Below are 22,046 nucleotides of genomic sequence, written 5' to 3'. Positions count from 1 at the left end.
AGCTGTGCAAGCAGCTGGGTGGAACAGCTGCAGCCTCTTCTGCTAGTGAGACTCCATCCTAGAGGTGGCTGCACACTGACCTAACAGGATTCTTCTGAGGTTTGTGTCACTAGACCAGCTGAGAGCATAGAGTCCCCGGAGAACCCCCCCCCACACACATGCACAAGGCCAGGCCCCAGTCTCGCACACACACACACACACACACACTCACAGACGAGAAATGCCAGGCCCCAGTCTCGCACACACACACACACACACGTGCGCAATGCAAGGCCCTCAGTCGCACACACACACACACACATGCGTGCGCAATACCAGGTCCCAGTCTCAAACACACACTCACACATAATTGCGCAATGCAAGGCCCCCAGTCGCACACACACACACACACTCACAGACGAGCAAGGCCAGGCCCCAGTCTCACACACACACACACACACACACACTCACAGATGAGCAATGCCAGGCCCCAGTCTCGCACACACACACACACACACACACATATGTGCGCAATGCAAGGCCCTCAGTCGCACACACACACACACTCACACATATGTGCGCAATGCAAGGCCCTCAGTCGCACACACACACACACATGCGTGCGCAATGCCAGGTCCCAGTCTCAAACACACACTCACACATATGTGTGCAATGCAAGGCCCCCAGTCGCGCACACACACACACTCACACATACGTGCGCAATGCAAGGACCCCAGTTGCACACACACACACACACGTGCACAATGCCAGGCTCAGTCTCACACACACATACGTGCGCAATGCCAGGCCCCCAGTCGCACACATATACACCCACACAGACATGTGAAGGGCCAGGCCCCCAGTCTCGCACACACACACATATGTGTGCAATGCAAGGCCCCCAGTCACACACACACACATACGTGTGCAATGCCAGGCTCCAGTCACACACACACACACACGTGCGTAATGCTGGGCCCCAGACTCGCACATATACACACACACACAGACGTGCGAAGGACCAGGCCACGGTCGTTCCTCTGTCGAAAGCACGGCCTGTCGCAGTTACCAGCACAGAAAAGAGGAAACAGAGACAAGTAGGATGGAGCTGGTTCATCCCCTTCCAAGCAAGATGTATGGCAGATGAGGATTACAAACAAAACAGCACAGCACACAGAAAAGCACATTTTCTTTCAAGGAGATTTCAGTAAATCTGACTAAAGGCAGGGAGGAGAGAGGGATGGGAGGAGAGAGTGCAGCTATCCCGGCATTAGGAGATTACTGCATTCGGTCACAGGCAGAATTTCAATCTGCCTTTCTTTTTTCTTTGGAAAAGCGAGAGCGTGGGGTACTGCCAGCTCTTTCACTTGAATCATTCTGTGCATTACTTTAGCGACGCGTGTAAGACTGTCATCTGAACCCGAATCTGCAGGCGCCTTCCCTTCTCGGAGACTCGCACTCCCTCCGCCGATAAGGCACCCTATCAGCGGGGGGAGTGCAAGCAGCACCCCAGAGCTGAAGCGTGAGGCGTGAAGGCGTGTATAAAGCCGTGGCCTGAGCAGTGGCTCCGTGCTGCACGTGGCCTTAAAAAAATGCCCTTCCGCTTCACGCACCGCCCCGTGGCGCCGTCACCCAGAGGGGTCTCATCATCTGCCGTGATGGCCGCCTTGCACGTGGCTACTGAAGGGGCTTCTCATACAGGTCCGGGTCACCCCAGAACCGAGGAGCTTGCATTCCAGACGGGCAGCAAGACGACGGGGGGAGGTAAAGTGACAGGCTCAAGGTCACGGTCAATGTCAGAGGCAGAAGCGGGATCAGAAGTCTCCAGCCCAGTCACCTGGTCACTAGCCGAGGCCCTCATAAGGCCACCCCCCCTGCCTGCAGGATGCATACGCTGAAGGGGTAATTTTCAAAAGCTTTCACACGTAAATGGACTTTTGAAAATTGCTACCTTTATGCACCGTAACCCTTTGAAAATTCACTGCTAAGCCTGCAAGTTACAATGAACTTTTTACCCGCTGCGGGTACTGTATGCCAAATGAATGTGTTGTGCCCACCGCGGCGGGGCAGGTCAGTTGCCTGGGGAGGTGAGGGAAAGGTGCTGCTTTCGGCACTAGGAGCTCTCTCAGCTCGCTCAGAACCCACCTTTCACCGGGCCACGGCACTCCCAGGCCACGGCACTCCCAGTGCCACGGCACTCCCAGGCCTTCACTGCCCACCAGCTGGGGATCTTCCTGCGGCCACGGTCCTTGGACAGGGATCCCAGAACCCCCTCTCCCTCTAGGACACGGATCCTGGCCAATGGGCGACGCCACTGAGCGATGACCGTGACTCTTCCCCCCCCTTCCCTGGCACTGGCCTGGGAAACCAACCCGAGCCCTCCATGTGGCAGCCGGGCCGGGCCCACCTCCTGAACACTGAACATCACTTCCACCGGTCAGTAAAACGCTAAGCATGGAAAGCAGACTTGAAACTGTAAATTAAACATCTAAGAGCAGACAAAAATCGCCTTTTACCATGGTGGGAGCGACTTAGCACCTGGTTTTTATGAGGTTTTCTGGCTCCCATCTGCCACACCCCAGACGGGCACAGGCATCCTGCCGCTTTGTTGGCCGGTAGGAGTCACCACCGAAGTGGCCAGTGCTTTTCCCTTCTCCCCAGGACCCCCGTGCACCCAGGCACAATGGGCCCGAGCGACGGAGAGAAGGAACCGAAATCCCTGGTGCCTCAGTAGCCAGCCCTTAGTGCAAAGAGTTTAGATTTACCATAAATCTCTTGTACAAGGAGCTTCAGCAGCTCTGAGTACAGGCCCAGCTCAGGCACCAGTCTCTCCAGGACCTGGAAGGCCATTTTTATTTGTGCTTCTGAAGGCTCCTCCACGGAGACACATTTCTTGTCTTCCAGCAGCTGAACCAGGTACAGATTGGCTGTCAGGAGAAATTGCAGCCAGTGAACGGTCAGAGAAAGAAAAGTACAACAGTGCATCTCGCTCCTTACTCTACAACCCTTTATCTAAGCAACTGGAGAATCTCCCTGAAAAGTAAAGCTTGAATCAATGACAAGTGCCAGAAAATACAAGTGCTCACGTTTTCAAACTAGTAAGTCACAGAACGACGGGGGTGGGGGTGGAGTGGTCAGCCAGGGAAAGCTCTGGAACGAGCCCTGCCTGCATCTGCATCTGGACCGGACTGGCGTCTTGCTCAGCGGTCTAGAGCTAGCACCAAGCCCTCACAGGGAGTCCCTGCGGCCCTCCACTAGACTAGAGAGGGGGGGGGCGAGAGCTGTTCACAGGGTGGGATACAGGGGCCGCCACAGCCTTAAGGAGGCTCTTAGTGGCGCTGGGGATGTCACAGCCGGAGCGGGATGTGGAGCAAGTGGAAAACAGAAGAATAACTATTCCAGATGTGGTAAGGAGCCCTGCTGTGCAGGCAACGCTAAGTTCCTCGGCTCAGGCGCGGGCATTGCCGGCTTTGGAGCGTGTGCGGCAGGAGAGAGTGGGGATCTCTCCTTTATTTATTTTTTTTTTTTAATTTATATTTTATTGAATTTTCAAAATATTTATGACAAACAACTGTCAAGATACAGTACGGACATCATTCATTTTCAGTTTCAAATTTAACTTGAAAAGGAAAATTATGTAACATTACACTAATTACAAATCAGACCTGTAAATGGAAATACTATTAAAGTAATAAACACATAATGAATTGATATCCTTATTATCATATAATACTGCAGTATACATCTCTAATCTGAGCTATCTAAGGGAATTGATCATCCAAATGAAAGTATTTTGCACTCTCTTTTCCCTATTCCCTGCTATTTACATTGACTGCACTCCTACCCCCTATTGATGTTTTAGATTCTAGAAACCTTTTTAAATCATCCAGTTCGTAATATATATATCTCTGATTTTCTAATCTCAAACACTTGGAAGGATACCGGACAGTCATTTGGGCCCCTATTTGGTCATAGCTAAAAATTCCTTCCTCCCGCGTTGAGTTGATTTTGCTATATCCATACTTGATAATCACAAAATTTAACTAATCTATTTCGAAGGAATAGTCTCAAAATGGTATCTCTATCAAAGGGAAAGACAAATTTAACTAGAACTGTTCCTATTGTCTCCACAGTTAATTCAGATGAGATGAAAGATGCTATTTTAGCCAAAAAAAATCCTTCAAAAATTGGAAGAAGGATCCATCTGAAGAAAATAGGATAAAACATAAGCATTGTCAAGCTAAGTGTAAAACATTGATAAGACAGGAGAAGAGAGAATTTGAAATGAAATTGGCCATAGAGGCAAAAACTCATAATAAAATATATCCAAAGCAAGAAACCTGTGAGGGAGTCGGTTGGACCATTAGATGACAGAGGGGTTAAAGGGGCTCTTAGGGAAGATAAGGCCATTGCAGAAAGACTGAATTAATTCTTTGCCTCCGTGTTTACTAATGAGGATGTTGGGGAGATACCAGTTCCGGAGATGGTTTTCAGGGGTGATGAGTTAGACGAACTGAACGAAATCACTGTGAACCTGGAAGATGTAGTAGGCCAGATTGACAAACTAAAGAGTAGCAAATCACCTGGACCGGATGGTATGCATCCTAGGGTTCTGAAGGAACTAAAAAATGAAATTTCTGATCTATTAGTTAAAATTTGTAACCTATCATTAAAATCATCCATTGTACCTGAAGACTGGAGGGTGGCCAATGTAACCCCAATACTTAAAAAAGACTCCAGGGGCGATCCGGGTAACTATAGACCAGTGAGCCTGACTTCAGTGCCGGGAAAAATAGTGGAAACTATTCTCAAGATCAAAATTGTAGAGCATATAGAAAGACATGATTTAATGGAACTTAGTCAACATGGATTTACCCAAGGGAAGTCTTGCCTAACAAATCTGCTTCATTTTTTTGAAGGGGTTAATAAACATGTGGATAAAGGTGAACCGGTAGATGTAGTGTATTTGGATTTTCAGAAGGCGTTTGACAAAGTCCCTCATGAGAGGCTTCTACAAAAACTAAATAGTCATGGGATAGTCCTTTCGTGGATTACAAACTGGTTAAAAGACAGGAAACAGAGAGTAGGATTAAATGGTCAATTTTCTCAGTGGAAAAGGGTAAACAGTGGAGTGCCTCAGGGATCTGTACTTGGACCGGTGCTTTTCAATATATATATAAATGATCTGGACAGGAATACGATGAGTGAGATAATCAAATTTGCAGATGACACAAAATCATTCAGAGTAGTTAAATCACAGGCAGACTGTGATACATTGCAGGAGGACCTTGCAAGACTTGAAGATTGGGCATCCAAATGGCAGATGAAATTTAATGTGGACAAGTGCAAGGTGTTGCATATAGGGAAAAATAACTCTTCCTGTAGTTACACGATGTTAGGTTCCATATTAGGAGCTACCACCCAGGAAAAAGAAATAGGCATCATAGTGGATAATACTTTAAAATCGTCGGCTCAGTGTGCTGCGGCAGTCAAAAAAGCAAAGAATGTTGGGAATTATTAGGAAGGAAATGGTGAATAAAACGGAAAATGTCATAATGCCTCTGTATCGCTCCATGGTGAGACCACACCTTGAATACTGTGTACAATTCTGGTCGTCGCATCTCAAAAAAGATATAGTTCCCCTATGTGGAAAGGCAGAAGAGGTTAGTGTTTCCAACAGTGGCCAATCCAGGCCACGAGTACCTGGCAAATCCCCAAACACTAAGTCTATCCCATGCTACTGATGCCAGTAATAGCAGTGGCTATTTCCTTAAGTCAACTTGATTAATAGTAGTTAATGGAGTTCTCCTCCAAGAACTTATCCAAACCTTTTTTGAACCCAGCTACACTAACTGCACTAACCACATCCTCTGGCAACAAATTGCAGAGCTTTATTGTGCATTGAGTGAAAAAGATTAGTCTTAAATGTGCTATTTGCTAACTTCATGGAGTGCCCCTAGTCCTTCTATTATCCAAAAGTGTAAATAACCGATTCCCATCTACTCGTTCAAGACCTCTCATGATCTTAAAGACCTTGTACAGGTCCTTGGTGAGGCCTCACCTGGAGTACTGTGTTCAGTTCTGGAGACCGTATCTACAAAAAGACAAAGACAAGATGGAAGCGGTACAGAGAAGGGCGACCAGGAAGGTGGAGGATCTTCATAGGATGACGTACGAGGAGAGATTGAAGAATCTAAATATGTACACCCTGGAGGAGAGGAGGAGCAGAGGTGATATGATACAGACTTTCAGATACTTGAAAGGTTTTAATGATCCAAAAACAACGACAAACCTCTTCCGTAGGAAAATAATCAGCAGAACCAGGGGTCACGATTTGAGGCTCCAGGGAGGAAGATTCAGAACCAATGTCAGGAAGTATTTCTTCACGGAGAGGGTGGTGGATGCCTGGAATGCCCTTCCGGAGGAAGTGGTGAAGACCAGAACTGTGAAAGACTTCAAAGGGGCGTGGGATAAACACTGCGGATCCATAAAGTCAAGAGGCCACCAATGAAGAGTGGGTGACTCGCCAGAATGATGGCTATTGACACAATACCCTTATTAAATAAACATACACATGCTTACTGTGACTCCTACATCGCTCTAAGCTTCAACAGCAAGAGGTAATGGAAAAAAGGATTTGCACTCATAAAGAGGGGAGTAGCTGGCTTGTTACGGCGGTTACTACCCCAAACCAAATATGCCTGATACTTCACTTTCAATGCATATACAGCATAGCTCTCTGCTTCAATGACAGGGGAGAAGAATAACTGATACTTCACGCATCCAGCAGAGCTCTCTGCTACAACGGCAAAGGAGAAGAAAAAGGGTTCGCACTCAAAACGCGGGGAGTAGCTGGCTTGTTACGGCAGTTACTACCCCAAACCAAATGTGCCTGATACTTCACTTTCCATGCATATCCAGCATGGTTCTCTGCTGCATCGGCATGGGAGAAAGACTGATACATCACGCATTTCCAGCATAGCTCTCTGCTTCAACGGCAGGGGAAAAAAAAAACCAAAAAAACAAAAACAAAAAACTGATGCTTCACGCATATCCTGCATAGCTTCAACGACAGGGGTGAAGAAAAAAAAGGATTCGCAATCACAAAGCGAGGAGTAGCTGGCTTGTTACGGCGGTTACTACCCCAACCAAATGCGCCTGATACTTCACTTTCAATGCATATCCAGCATGGCTCTCTGCTTCTACAGCAGGGGAGAAGAAAAAAAAACCCAACAAGAGCTGTACAACATAGTCTAGGTAAAACAAATAAGCATGGGTGTAGCTTGCTTATCGCGGCGGTTACTGCCCCTACTACCCCTAACTAATCAAGCTAGATATTTCACTTGCATGCAGCTCCATCACTGCTCTCTACATTAATGGTGGGGGTGGAAGGGGAATAGAACAAGGAGCTAAGAGTAACAGATAAGAATGAGAGAAAAAATGTGTGAGGCTTGCTGGGCAGACTGGATGGGCCATTCGGTCTTCTTCTGCCGTCGTTTCTATGTTTCTATCATATCCCCCCTCAGCCGTCTCTTGTCCAAGCTGAAAAGTCCTAACCTCTTTAGACTTTCCTCATAGGGGAGCTGTTCCATTCCCCTTATCATTTTGGTTGCCCTTCTCTGTACCTTCTCCAGTGCAACTATATCTTTCTTGAGATGCGGCGACCAGAATTGCACATGAGAAGCGACTTTATAGTACAGTCCAGACATTTCCAGTAAAAGAAAGGCCTGGGGTAAATGGATGGGCCATCATTTCCAGCGATAACCCTGACACCTGGCCCATATCTCATATTACACGCAGAGAGACAAATGTATCACAGCCCACCCTCACCCATTGCTTCGGTCAGTCCTGTGATCGTGCATAAACCAAGCTCCTGCCCTGACCAGCGCCCGGGCAGGAGCTCCCAAAGCAGGCAACAGGTGAGATGACCGCGTCGCAGGGCATCCTTTTCCTGCATTTTCATAAAACCATCTTACAGCAAATCCAGGCAGCCACGTATGCTCAGTATGAGAAAAACGGCAGGAAGGAACAGGGGCCTTCCGTCAGCCTGGCACTTACAGCCCTCTGTTCATCACTCCTCGCTGTCTTGGGGTTAATATTTTACACTAATGACCGTATCATCAGGCCATAGCTTCCTTCGGGCAAAGGATAAATATTTTGGGGTAGATTTTCAAATAGCGCGAATAGGCGTACTTTTGTTGGTGCTGCAAGCGCCAACAAAAGTACGCTGGATTTTAGTAGATACGCGCGGAGCCGCTAAAATCCGGGATCGGCGCGCGCAAGGCTATCGATTTTGTATAGCCGGCACGCGCCGAGCCGTGCAGCCTACCCCCGTTCCCTCCGAGGCCGCTCCGAAATCGGAGCGGCCTCGGAGGGAATCCTCTAACGCCCTCCCCTCACCTTCCCCTCCCTTCCTCTACCTAACCCACCTGCCCGGCCCTGTCTAAACCCCATCCTTACCTTTGTCGGGAGATTTACGCCTCCCGGAGGGAGAAGTAAATCCCCGCGCGCCAGCGGGCCCCTAGCGCGCTGGGACTCGACCTGGGGGCGGGTACAGAGGGCGCGGCCACGCCCCCGGACCGCCCCGGGCCGTAGCCACGCCCCCGAGCCCGCCCCCGGAACGCTCCCGACACGCCCCGAAAACGCCGCTGCGCTCGGTCCCGCCCCCGACACGCCCCCCTCCGAAAACCCCGGGACTTACGCGAGTCCCGGGGCTCTGCGCGCGCCGGTAGGCCTATGTAAAATAGGCTCACCGGCGCGCAGGGCCCTGCTCGCCTAAATCCGCCCGGTTTTGGGCGGATTTAGGCGAGCAGGGCTCTGAAAATCCGCCCCATTATGTGTTTTGAATATATATTTTGCACTTGGTAATTACCTCATTCACGGTATGGACAGAAAACAATCCTCTCTATAAATCATGTGGGTATATTCTGTATATAAATCTATCTCTCTACAATTTCTTTAAATGTCCCATTTGGAGTGCAAGCTTAGATCATGGTAAGGGCTGCACACTCTACCTGCCAGTACCAGAGAGCTCAGGGGCGCACACACAAACGTCTCAGGCTGTACCTGGTGAGCAGGCTCCCACTATGTCCGAGGGGCTGCTCGCTGTTTGTTTTCTGGGCTTCTCTGACGCCATCCTGCCAGAGTTTACCTAGGCGATAACCTTTCCTAAAGGAGAAAAGAGCCCGCGTTAGCAAAATACTTCCAGGCATCTGAGGTTACAGATTTTATCAGCCCTGAGATGCGTGTTCTGGGGTGAAACCAAGACCATGGCCCTAGAATTAGGAGTAATGCCCCCCCCCCCCCCCCTCAGAGGGCAGCGCTGCTTTCTCAAGCTGTTTCGATTTTCACAATTACTTTAACGTTCCAATCTCCCTCTGCACCTTTCCTGATATTTTCCTCATATGCTGGGAAGGCAGGAAGACAGTGTTCTAGCGGCAGACAAACTGCTACACCTGGCTCCATTTTGTCACATCAGGCCCATCCAGCCCCGGTTTTATCTCATGGCGAGCCAATTCCCTAAGGAAAGTGAGCGTGCAGGTCCCTGCATGCCATGGGGGTGAAACCAGGAATGGATCGGCCTGTCCTCACCAAATGGACTCAGTAGAGCAAATCCATGTCTCTGTGCCAGAGAAAAGCTGGAGGCAGAGTAGAACATGGTTAGGAATAATCAAAAGATGCTGCAGTGCCCGAGCCCTCAGGAGCACATGGAAGGGACGAGGGCGTGTACCACATCTCTGAAGGATTCTTAGGCCAGGCCAATACTTGCCATCACAGCCCGCAGAGGGCCCAGAGTAAGGGAATCAAAGGAGAAATTACTACGTACCTGGTAAATTTCCTTTTCTATAATGAAGATAGGTGGATCCACTACCAGTGAGTTATGCACCTCTACCAGCAGATGGAGACAGAGCAAAGCTGTTGTCACAGTACATATATATATACCTCTGCACTGACATCAGCCCGCCATTATTCTCTGCAAAAGCCAACTGTGGACAAACTAACAAAAACTTGATTATTAACAAACAATCACTCCAGTATTCAGCCATCAGGAAACTACTGAGCTCAGACAAGGGGTGCAATTACATTAGTGTAGGGACTGGATTGACACTTACCAGTAACTCCTGTAACACGCGGTCATGCAGGACAATAGAACCACCACATCTGGCTGCCAAGGGCAGGAAGGTGGATCCACCTATCTTCATTAAAGAAAAGGAAATTATCAGGTAAGTAGTAATTTCTCCTTTCTTAGCATTCAGATAGGTGGATCCACAACCAATGGGATGTACCAAAGCTGCTTCCGAACAGGATAGGAGGCTGCCCGTGATCCGATCAATATCGCACATGCAGAGGCTGAGTTCCTCCTGGGCCTGCACATCCAGGTGGTAATGCCTGGAAAAGGTATGTAAGGAGGACCAAGTCACAGCTTGGCAAATCTCGATGGAAGACTGCAATCTAATTTCTGCCCATGACACTTGCTTGAGCCCTAGTGGAATGAGCCCTAACCTGAATAGGCAACAACTGTTCAGCATCCACATCTGTGGTCGTGACTGCCTCCTTAATCCAGCAGGTTATTGTAGCCTGCGACATTGGCTCACCCTGTTTACTCCCACCTTGGAGTATAAATAGCCGGTCTGACTTCCTGAGAGGTTCAGAAACCTCTAAATACCTCTTGACATCCAAGGGCCGTAACAGGCAATATTCATCCACATCTCTCTACCTGTCCAGAGTTGGCAAGGAAATTGATTGATTCAAGTGAAAATCCGAGACCACCTCTGGCAAAAAGGACGGAACAGTATGCAACTATATTGCCCCTGGAGTCACTCGCAGAAACAGTTCCTGGCAAGACAATGTCTGCAGTTTAGAGACTCTACACGTAGAACAAATTGCCACAAGAAACACTGTTTTCAATTAAGTAACCTTAAGGAAAGGCTGCGCAGTGGTTGAAAAGTGGGTCCCACCAGGAAGTCCAAAACCAGATTAAGACTCCACAAGGGCACTGGCAACTGCAGTGCAGGACGAAGATGCTTCACTCCTTTTAAGAAATGGGCCACATCTGGGTGAGTTGACAAGGGTTCCCCATTCACCTGACCTCGGAAACAGGCAAGAGCTTCCACCTGTACCTTTAATGAATTAAGGGCCAACCCCTTACTCAATCCATCCCGTAAAAATTCCAAAATGAGCGGGATCTTACCCGAATGAGGGAGAACCTCTCTATCCTCACAACAAGCCTCAAACACTTGCCAAATCTGCACATAGGCTAAATGGAGAACTTTCTCGCTCATAGCAAGATAACAATCACCGCAGTGGAATATGCATGCTTCAGCATCCGAGCCCTCTCAAGGGCCATACTGTAAGACAAAATCGAGTTGGATCTTTGTGAATAACAGGTCCCTGTCATAGTAGATTCCTATGAACCGGTAATCGGATAGCAGGGTCCACCAGAAGCCTTTGCAAATCTGCATACCATGGCCTCATGGGCCAATCTGGTGCCACTAGAAGCATTAACCTTGTGTGACTCGATCCTCCAAATCATTCTGCCCAACATGGGCCACGGGGTAAAGGCATATAGGAGCTTGCCCACCAGCCACTCCATTTCATCTATGACACCAAAGCTCTCTTCGCATATGTCTCAGCACTCTCTAAGCCAGCCCCCCCTACCATCCCAGATGACCTTGCACTCAACAAAGCCACGGAACTTGCACAATTCTTCGAGGAAAAAATCATCAACCTAACCGCCATGTTGCACACCCACCATGGAATACCTACTCACGCCCTCCCTTCTTTACCAAAGCCGAACTCCATGATCGATGCGTTCGAACCAACTTCATCACTGGAAGTAGAAAATATCCTCAAAAAACTAAAACCATCCTCACATCCTTCGGACCCGATACCACCTAACCTGCTCTTCAACATCCCAAACACCATCTCCAAGCCAATCTCAGACATCATTAACCTCTCCCTATCCCAAGGATCAGTACCAGACCCTCTTAAGCTCGCTATTCTCAAACCTATTTTAAAAAAACCAAACTTACCTCCTACAGAACCGTTGAGTTTCCGTCCAATAGCCAACCTTCCCATGATAGCAAAAATCATGAAAAAAATAGTCAACAAACAGCTATCAGATTATCTTGAGGAGCATAACATTCTCTCCCCCACGCAACACGGATTTCGTAAAACACGCAGTACTGAAACCCTGCTCATTTCACTAGCAGACACTATACTATTAAACTTGGAAAAAGGTCAAACATATCTTCTCGCTCTCCTTGATCTGTCCGCCGTCTTTGACACCGTGAACCATAACATCCTGCTGGAACAACTAACTAACATAGGCGTCAAAGGCCCTGCCCATGATTGGTTCAGATCCTTCCTATCCAATAGATACTACAAAGTCAGGATCAACAATAATCTCCCCCTGTTCAGAAAGAGGGCCCTCTCGACAGCAGGACCCCATCAATGGAACACATTGCCACCAGACCTCAGGCAAGAACAATGTCCATCTTCCTTCAAAAAAAGACTTAAAACATGGCTATTCAGCTTAGCCTTCCCGGACTCCTAATGCTATTCTTCTCATAATCCAGATTCCAGGCAAGAACAATGTCCATCTTCCTTCAAAAAAAGACCTAAAACATGGCTATTCAGCTTAGCCTTCCCGGACTCCTAATGCTATTCTTCTCATAATCCAGATTCCAGCCTTTATAGTCTCTTAGTTCTGGCAACCTCCGACTGTTTATTCCCCCTCTCTTCCCACCGTAATTGGCTCACTCTTTGTTTCCCACCCACCCTTCCATAGCTTTCCACCGATACATATTTACGAGAAGTTAATTTATACGATATGATATGTTCTGCTTACTATATATTAAGTTTATACTATATATCATGTTTATATTAAGATATGTTCTGCTTTATATATTAAGTTTAAAATTATTTTCATATTTGGATGCCACCTTAGTTATGTTGCTCTCTGTTATATGTTATTTGTTATATGTAACGCTCCTAAGCGAATTTTTTTTGTTATCATGTAAACCGGTGTGATCTGTATTCGTACAGGAACTTCGGTATAGAAAAATTAAAAATAAATAAAATAAAAATAAATGAGGGCATCGATGCCCAAGGACTTTTGATCTCTCCTGTCAATGAAGAAGCGAGGAGCCTTCGCATTGTGAGATGTCACCAACAGGTCGAGAAATGGAGTCCACTATGGCTTGGGCTTCCATCCAATTGATGTAACAGAGAGACACTTCTGTACTCCAACGCTCTTCCACCATCAACTCCTGACAGTGAACTCCCCCAACTCTGGAGACTCACATCCATCATGAGTACTAGCCAGTCTGGTGATTGTAGGGAAACTTCCTTCCTTAGATGGTCTGCTTGCAACTACCACTGCAGCTATATGCTGATTTCCACCAGCAGGTCTAATCATTAAATTTACAACATATATTTGTGGTTCAAATATGTATGGTAGGATGATATGAAGGCATTTCCTTTCTCTTATACTCTAAACTCTCTATTGCTTTAATTTAATGTTTTATGATTTTAATTTACAATTAATCTATTATGATATGATTGCAAGCTTTCCCTTAATTCATTTGATCCTTCCAGCTCCAGACCTCCTCCACTAAAAGACATGCTCACAGTTCTCCTCCACCCTTCAGAAGATTAGTTCCATGTTAGGTATCCTATGTACAAGACACTTTCAGTTTTTTAGGTTTCCCTAGATACAAGACTCTTCTCAGTTTTTAGGTACCCTAGGTACAGTCAATTTGTTCATCTCTTTATCCTCCGGCTCTCGGGAAGAGCCCATCATTTATTCGCCCGGTTATCCCAGTTAATGTATCCCTTGTTGTGATGTAATGCATTCTTGCATGCCAGTTCACGTTCTAATGTAAACCGAAGTGATGCGTAATTTTTTACATGAATATCGATATATAAAAATGCTAAATAAATAAATGTTTAATTATTAGTATTATTTTATTACAAGCTCTTCTACTTCTACCATTTAAAATTTTCTTTTATTTATTTTGTATCTGTTAATTTTGTAAACCAGCGTGATTGAATATCAGAATGACGGTATAGAAAGTTTTTAAATACATAAATATCTAAATAAAATAAAACATGATAAAAATGTTCTACATTTCATCCACATTTTAAGAATATGTGAGTAGGGTCAACACCTGATCCAGCTCAGTACTCACAGCCCGATCTAGTCCCAGTTTTGCCCTCGTTGTGTCTGCACTGTTACTTCTCCTTGTTTGCATGCATCTCCCAATCTGATATCTACAGTATATATACAGACATGGAATATCTCCTTATCCTCTATCTATAGACTATAAATACACAAGTGGAATATCTCCCTATCTTCTATCTACAGTGTATATACAGACATGGAATACCTCCTTATCCTCTATCTACAGAATATATATACACAAGTGGAATATATCTCTATCTACAGATAGAGGATAGAGAGATATTCAGAAATTTTTGGGCTTATAAAGGTTTGGTGAAAGGTGAAATTAAGGGATATATTCTTTAGAGTTTGTGTGTGTCTGAGGTAATAAGCAAGCCAGAAATAGTTAATTCTAGCGTCTGTCTTTCCCACACACTCAACCCTTGATTTTTAGACATGAGACACTTTCTCATTAAAAATCAATCGGGGTCTTATCTATGTCGTACTATTGTACCAGCCCTTATTGAAAGTTTAATCATCCCCTTGTAGGACACTAGCTGATTAATTAGTAAATTCACCTGTAAATTTAAAGTACTCTCATTCCAACTCCCTTAGTATCCTAAACTTAACTAGGAACCCAATAAAACTAAGATTGTTGTGTCCGTCGGTCTTCGACGGCTTCGCCCTGCTTGCCTCACCTTAATCGCGGCTCCTCCCGCTTACCTGGGCAAGATGGCTACCGCAGCGTCTACAAGCTGACCTCTCTGGCATCCCCAGAACGGCTATGGTGCAGCCTCCCGCCATTGCTCCTCCCAGGTACCTACTAGGGTGCACGCGTGCAACCCATGTCTTTATACAACCCTTGGCGCGAACCTCGAGGGCGTTCCCTCATGCTGTCGTCACGCCATCTGGGTTACGCCAATGGCAGATGACAGCGCCCTCAGGAGGATATCCTGAGAGGGACCACCGGCTAGGCTGGGTATGGAGACAGACACAGATAGTTCTTTTATTAGACGGGTTAGTAGAACCACCAGAGGTGGCAGTAGTGAGCTGATATGCCCGGCAGGGCTGAAGTCCCTCAGGTACTGGAACCACGATCCCAGGGTTGCTGAGCTGTAGAGAAACTGTAGACAGTGAGTAGACAGGATAAGTTGTGTTCATAGCCAACTAGATGACAATTCTCACATAAGGTCTTAAGAAGGCTCAGTAGCTGGAAAGGGTTAGGCCCTCGAGGAGCGAGTACCTGTTTCCAGGGAAAGCTCTGAGAGAGCAATGGTAACTCAGAAATGTCTGTATCTGCGATAGCTTCCAGGCAGTAGCAAATCTTCAGAGTGTCCAGGAACATGGGCCCTTAAGGAGCGAGTACCAGTTCCTATCTGCAATCTGAAATAAAGAAAAGAGAGTGAGGCCCCCGAGGAGCGGGTACCCCTGGTAAATCCGAGGAGGCAGAGTAGCGTAGAGAGAAGCGAGTCCAAATGAATCCCTGCTATCAATCCTTGCTAACTCGATTCATTAGCAAATACTGAGACCTTTTATATTGGAAGCGGATGATGTCAACTCAGGGGGAAGCCCATGAGGTTTGCGCCCTTGCTGATACATCAATCGGAGCGTGCATGCGCGCCCTACATCATCAGGAACATGGCGGATCCGCAGCATTGAGCCGGTCCGGGGACACCGGAGACAGGCAGCATGGAGATGCCGTGACAGCTAACCGTCCTTCAGACCCAGAGGGAGTTGCCACAGAGGTAGAGAGGGCGGAATGAGGGCGTCGAGCAGCGACGCACGCAACAGTACCCCCTTCAAAGGGCGATCTCCACTTCAGGTACCAGGCTTAGGTTTCAAAGGATGCACGAGGTGAAACTGATGAAGCATCTCTATATCCAAGATATTGGTCTGAGGCTCCCAAGTGATCAAATCGGGGCCGAAACCTTCCCAACCAGAAGGTATTCAAAAGTCTTGCCTCTGTTACGAACATCCAGAATCTCTTTGATCTTGATTTCTACTTCGTCTTTTGCGAAGGTGACAGGTGAATCTTGAGATTTGGAAGAATCTTTCAGAGTGTTATAGATGATATCAGCAGCAATGGGTTGAGCTGCTGTGGACGTCACTGAGGAATTCAGTGGAAGTGGTGATGTTGAAGAATGTCCAAAATCCACTTCTAAAGATGACTCTCCAGTAGATGTAGCTGGATGAGAGATGGTAATATTGAGCAGCAATGCTAACTGCTATAGACGCCACTGAGACTTCAACGGAAGTGGCGATGTTAGGGTTCGTCCAACCCCACGTCTAAAGGTAACTCTTCAGTAAGTAACAGGATGAGGTATTGCTTTCTGCCACAATAGCTCAGCTGCCATAACGTCACTGAACTTTCAGCGAGAGTAGCGATGTTGGGGTTCGTCCAACCCCACTTCTAAGGTTAACCTCTTCAATACTGAACTGGATGAGGTGTTGAACTCAGCAGCATAGCTTAGCTGCTATGGACGTCAGTGAAACTTCAACAGAAGTGGCAATGTTGGGGTACGTCCAAAACCCACTTCTGGATAACTCTTCCGTAGAATTGCTGGAAGAGAAATGGTGGCAGCACCAGCGAATCAAACAGGCTGGTAGCTAGAGATATCTTCTTCGGAACTAATAGTGCTGTAGTCCATTAGGCACAACTTCCGAGTGAAATAATAGTAGCAGATATCTCTTATTTAAAGTCCGTGAAGACGGTAAAGATGTAGAGCGCCATCTAGCCATGGCGAACATAGCAACCGCTATGATATCAGCAGGCAAGAGTTGAACTTCCGTTGCAAGAGTCTTGAATTCTATGGCAAATTCAGCAAAGGATCTGTTGCTTTGCTTCAAGTCCGACCGTATGACTGCGCCATCAACCTGAAGCCTAATACAGAGCCACCCAAGGGTAGAGTGTACCCCCTGTCTGGGCAGAAAACAAAGCCATGTCTGAATACATTCAGGAGAACCTCCAAAAGAGCTTCATACGACTATCCAAGTCCCCTGCTAGCGCAGGTTTTTTCTTTGTGGGCAAAAAGGACGGAACATTACGCCCATGTATTGATTACAGGGGCCTTAATGAGATAACAATAAAGGATCGCTATCCTTTACCTCTGATCTCAGAGTTATTCGACAGGCTACAAGGAGCTCAAACTATTCGAGATGGCGATGAGTGGAAGACGGCCTTCAACTCTTGGGACGGCCACTTTGAGTATCTAGTGATGCCCTTCGGCCTGTGCAACGTCCCGGCCGTCTTTCAAAATTTAATGAACATTTTCTAGGACCTCCTCTATAAATGTTTTGTCGTTTACTTGGATGACATCTTGATATTCTCTCAAGACATGACCACTCACCAAGAGGATGTAAAGAGGATGAGAACCATCTCTACACCAAGCTATCCAAATATGAATTTCACAGAGTCAGTGCCTTTCTTAGGCTACATCGTGTCTAATCAAGGCTTTCAAATGGACACACAGAAGCTGGAGAGCATCAAGAATTGGGCACAACCCACAGGGTTAAAAGCTCTCAGACGCTTCTTAGGAGTCACCAACTATTACAGGACCTTTATCAAGAACTACTCTTCACTTATAGTGCCACTTACCGCTATGACAAAGAAAGGTGCCAACGCTGCTAATTGGTCTCTAGAGGCTATAACGGCACTTCAGAAGTTAAAGGATGCCTTTTTACACAAGGGGTGTCTTTGACACCCAGACCTCTCCAAGCCTTTCATCGTGGAGGTCGACGCCTCAGATGTTGGCGTAGCGGCCGTATTAAGCTAAGCTGGCGATTCAAAGGTTCCACAACCGTGCTCATTCTTCTCCCGTCGCTTTTGTCCTGCAGAGAAAAATTACGGAATAAGAGATAAAGAGCTCCTAGCTATAAAACTGGCATTCGAAGAATGGCGCCCTTGGCTCGAAGGAGCGCAACAATCAATAACAGTCTTCACAGACCATAAGAATCTGGAATACCTCTGCCAAGCACAGCGCCTGAATCATAGACAAGCGAGATGGTCTCTGTTTTTCAACAGATTCAACTTTGTGCTCAAGTATCTCCCTGGAACTAAGAATATCAGAGCTGATGCTCTATCTCGCTCTTTCCTCTCTGAGGATGTTCCAGAAGAACCGCAACACATCATTGACCCCGAGAAGGTCATATTGGCAGCTACTCACTCAGTACCTGCAGGAAAGACTATCATACCCAAGCACCTCAGGAAAACGTTATTGGCTTGGGCCCATGACGCCAAACTTTCAGGACATCCTGGTCAACGTAGAACCCTGTCTAAGCTTCAAACCTTTCACTGGTGGCCCACCATGAAGGAAGACACATTCTCCTACGTTGCTTCCTGCGCTAACTGCGCTAAACAGAAGACACCACAGGTTAGTTTGTGTGCATTATTGCAGATCCTGGGACTCTGTTGGGTGCTATATTTCTCTTTCCATTCCTCCAGGTTCGCACTGCATGCAGTGGCTTTTTTGGGTTTCCATTCCAGTTTCTGTCTCCATATTTATAATGTGAGGTCTTTCTGTACTTGGTGAAGGTCAGTTCTGGGTGTGTGACCGAGGTGAGGTATTTTACTAGCGTGTAGGCATTTGTATCAATCTTATTTGTTGTGTTTTCTCAATAGCACATGCATTAGTGGTAAATTACTGTCTTTTCATAAGGAGGGCTGTTGTGCCTGGTAGTAAAGGGAGTTTGTTTTGCTCTTACTGAGATATCATCAGAACCAGAATATCTTCTTTGTATGGCGAGTTGTACAGGGTAATGCCCTAGATCTGCTCTGCACTCATTGCTGGGGGTTGAGGGGATTCCTGTGGATGCAGAGTGCATGTTTACATTTAGCCCCGTGATGGTCACATGTTCAGTGTGTCACGCACGTGAGAACCATCTGTCAGATGTGTCCCGGCCAAAAAAAAAGTTAAGAACATGCCATACTGGGTCAGACCAAGGGTCCATCAAGCCCAGCATCCTGTTTCCAACAGAGGCCAATCCAGGCCATAAGAACCTGGCAAGTACCCAAAAACTAAGTCTATCCCATGTTACTGTTGCTAGTAATAGCAGTGGCTATTCTCTAAGTCAACTTAATTAATAGCAGGGAATGGACTTCTCCTCCAAGAACTTTTCCAAACCTTTTTTAAACCCAGCTACACTAACTGCACTAACCACATCCTCTGGCAAGTGCTCTGGACTGTAAAGGTCAGGGCCCAGATTGGCTGTTGTCTGAATCCAATTCCCCTTTTCCCCTACCGTGGAAGCAGAGAGCGATGCTGCAGTTGCTTCAAAAGCATCAAGGCTAATTGTTTAAGAGTACTAATTCCCATTCCTTCCAACAAGGGGAGTAACTGCCGCTCTGTGCAGGTTACCCCCTCATGCACCCTTTTCTTCATTCCCATCCTCCAGCCTTTAGGGATCCACCGGGTTTATCCCAGGCCCCTTTGAAATCTTTCGCTATGTTCATCTTCACCACCTCCCCTGAAGGGCCTTCCAGGCACCCACCCCCCTCTCCCTGAAGAAATATTTCCTGCTGTTGGTTCTCAGTTGTTCCCCCTGGTAGTTTCATATTGTGACCCCCCAGTTCTACTGTTTCCTTTCCAATGGAAAAGGTTTGAGGTCTGTGCATCATTAAAACCTTTCCGGTATGTGAAGGTCTGCATCGTATCTCCCCTCTTCCAGGGGGTCCATATTCAGGTCCTTCAGCCTCTCCTCCTGGCTCTTCCGAGGCTACAGGCATGGGATAGATCTGTGTACACGCAGCTGGACACGCAGCTGGACACGCTGCTGCTGGACACCCTGCTGGACACGCTGCTGCTGCTGCTGTTCTTTATCTTTCAGTTACAGAGACCATGACCAAGACCTTACAAGTTTGCGATGAGTGCATGAGCGGACACTTGACCAATTTGTGTTTTAAACTTTCCCTGGGCTTCCAGGTCATCTAGGGGTCGAGGGTTTATTTAGAAACTGGGACTTTATGAACGCACTGACTGGTCAAAAGCAGGGGGGATATTTTTTAACTTGGAGACAGTCAAAATGAAAAAGTCACAGAAGCCCTGAAAAGTGCACTTGGTCCCATGTTATTATTTTCCCTGGTAAACGCTAAAGAATGTAAGCTTTGTATTTTTTTTCGTTTCAGATCCAGATCATTGCCTACGTGCGATCTTTTGGCGGTGTAAGCTTCACTTTGTTTAATCCGTTCTTTCTAAATAGGCCGATAGCATCTTTTGCTCCCTCTGGATGTGTCTCCAGAGTCAGTAGGTGTTGGGAAAGCTGCTTCTTATCGTATAAGAGGTGCATTCAGTTAGAGCTGGCATTTCACAGCCCTGTATCCCAGTCCACGCACTCTCACTTTTGCTACTTTTTAAACATTTTTTTGTATTTTTAAGGCTTATTTTTTATGAGCGTATATGAAAGACTTGCGAACGCATTGTAGCCAGGGCTGAAGCCTTGATGACCGGCATTACTGCGCTCACCGGTTTTACGCTAGTGTTATTTCAGCCTCTCTGTCACACGCTCATGGCTACTTTGTAGGAGATCTTTGCCTTTCAATGCCATTTCTTTTACCCGACATGAGATAAATCACGCAGTGCCAACTAAAAATGCAAATAACATCAGGTGCATTTAAGTCAGCAGTTCAGAGAGGCTCTAAGGTATAGAGAGCCCATGCAAGTTCACGGTTCTCTCTAGCTGAGCAGAAGATCTTGCGGCAGAGACCTGGGCAGTCCAGCGAAGTTCTGAATCGATGCCTGCTGTTGTGCCTGAATGAGTGAGTGAGGAGAGACAGAAGAAAAGTGCCCCCGAGAGCAGGCGGCAGGCGCGCGCGCAGACTTCTCATGGTCGCGAGGTCGTCGCGTCTCCCCTCCCCCCAGCTCGAGGCTCCCTCTCTGCACGCGGGCTGCTGAGGTGCACGTGCGGCGGGGACGGCAGAGCCGGAGAATAGGCAGGATCCCTGGGGGGGGGGGGGATGCAGGAGGCGAGCTAGCGGCCGTGGGGATGAAGCTGGACCTGGAAGAGAGAGAGAGAGGGGAGAAGCGCGGGTCTCACTCACCGTGACTAAGGGCGGCCCGGGTGTGGGTGTCTTGTGTTGCTGCAGCTTGCAGGTCGCTATGGGAATGGGGAGGGCTCAGCCCCAGCTCTGGCGCGAGGCCCGGATCCCGGAAATGAAAGGCTGCGCTGGTCCTGCTCTCAGTGCCCCCCGCGTGCTGGGCTTTCTCGTCTGCAGTACGGAAGCCTTTGCAACTATAGCAGCAACACCTCAAAAGGATCCTACAGCAGTCCTGACTTTTCTAAAGGGGGACACTGAGGCACAAGGGAAAAGGACCCCGTACCCTTTACTGGATTCTAGCAGTCAGCTGTGGGCTGGAGGTCATGGGACAGCCACCACTGCTCCCTTATAGTATCTGGGAGCTGGCAGGGTGGTGGGGGCATGCGGTGGGCATGAGAGATGGCCCAGAACCCCCACTGAAAGGCACAGCAGACAAAAACATGGCTTAGTCCTTCTGCACTGGCCACCACCACCACATGCACAACACAACTTTTATTTTATTTTATTAAAACAGGCGCTTTAGCAATGGCCATTACATCACCATCTCCCCAAACGGGGGCGAATGATCCAGCCCATCCATTCCCCTCCCCACTTCCGTATTCAACAACTTTTCAATTTCAGCCAGAAGGCCGAGAAGGGACCATGAAGGACAGCAGTAACCCCCTCACAGCCGTGCAATGAATCCCGGAGACCCAGCTCCACGGATCACCGCATCCCCTGCACTCTGAGGGACCTTCCCATATTATACAGAGCTCCTCGTCCTGCTAAGGAGGAATGAGTGCCCCAGTTGGTAAATGGAGGGCCAACGCACTTCCCTTCAGCCTAGCAAATCGTTAACACCACTCTACAGCATCTCTCCGGCCAGCAGATGCA

At 47.4% G+C, this 22,046-nt stretch overlaps 1 protein-coding gene across 1 annotated transcript in view; it reads right to left on the bottom strand.

Moving 5' to 3' along the window:
* LOC115096239 overlaps positions 1 to 21,293 on the bottom strand; it is a 55,730-nt gene extending 34,437 nt beyond the window's left edge. Inside the window, exons 1-3 of the mRNA XM_029610748.1 lie at positions 21,177 to 21,293; positions 9,046 to 9,147; positions 2,745 to 2,906 (exon numbers count right to left, since the gene is read on the bottom strand). Coding sequence (XP_029466608.1) covers positions 2,745 to 2,906; positions 9,046 to 9,115 — 232 coding nt within the window. The 5' untranslated portion in view covers positions 9,116 to 9,147; positions 21,177 to 21,293. The remainder of the gene's footprint in view (positions 1 to 2,744; positions 2,907 to 9,045; positions 9,148 to 21,176) is intronic.
* Between the last annotated feature and the right edge of the window lie 753 nt (positions 21,294 to 22,046).

This window comes from Rhinatrema bivittatum, chromosome 7 (assembly GCF_901001135.1).
Source record: "Rhinatrema bivittatum chromosome 7, aRhiBiv1.1, whole genome shotgun sequence".
In the NCBI taxonomy this organism is placed as follows: Eukaryota; Metazoa; Chordata; class Amphibia; order Gymnophiona; family Rhinatrematidae; genus Rhinatrema; species Rhinatrema bivittatum.
Note: the sequence above shows the minus strand (reverse complement) of the source record. Positions and strands in the feature narration are given on the sequence as shown.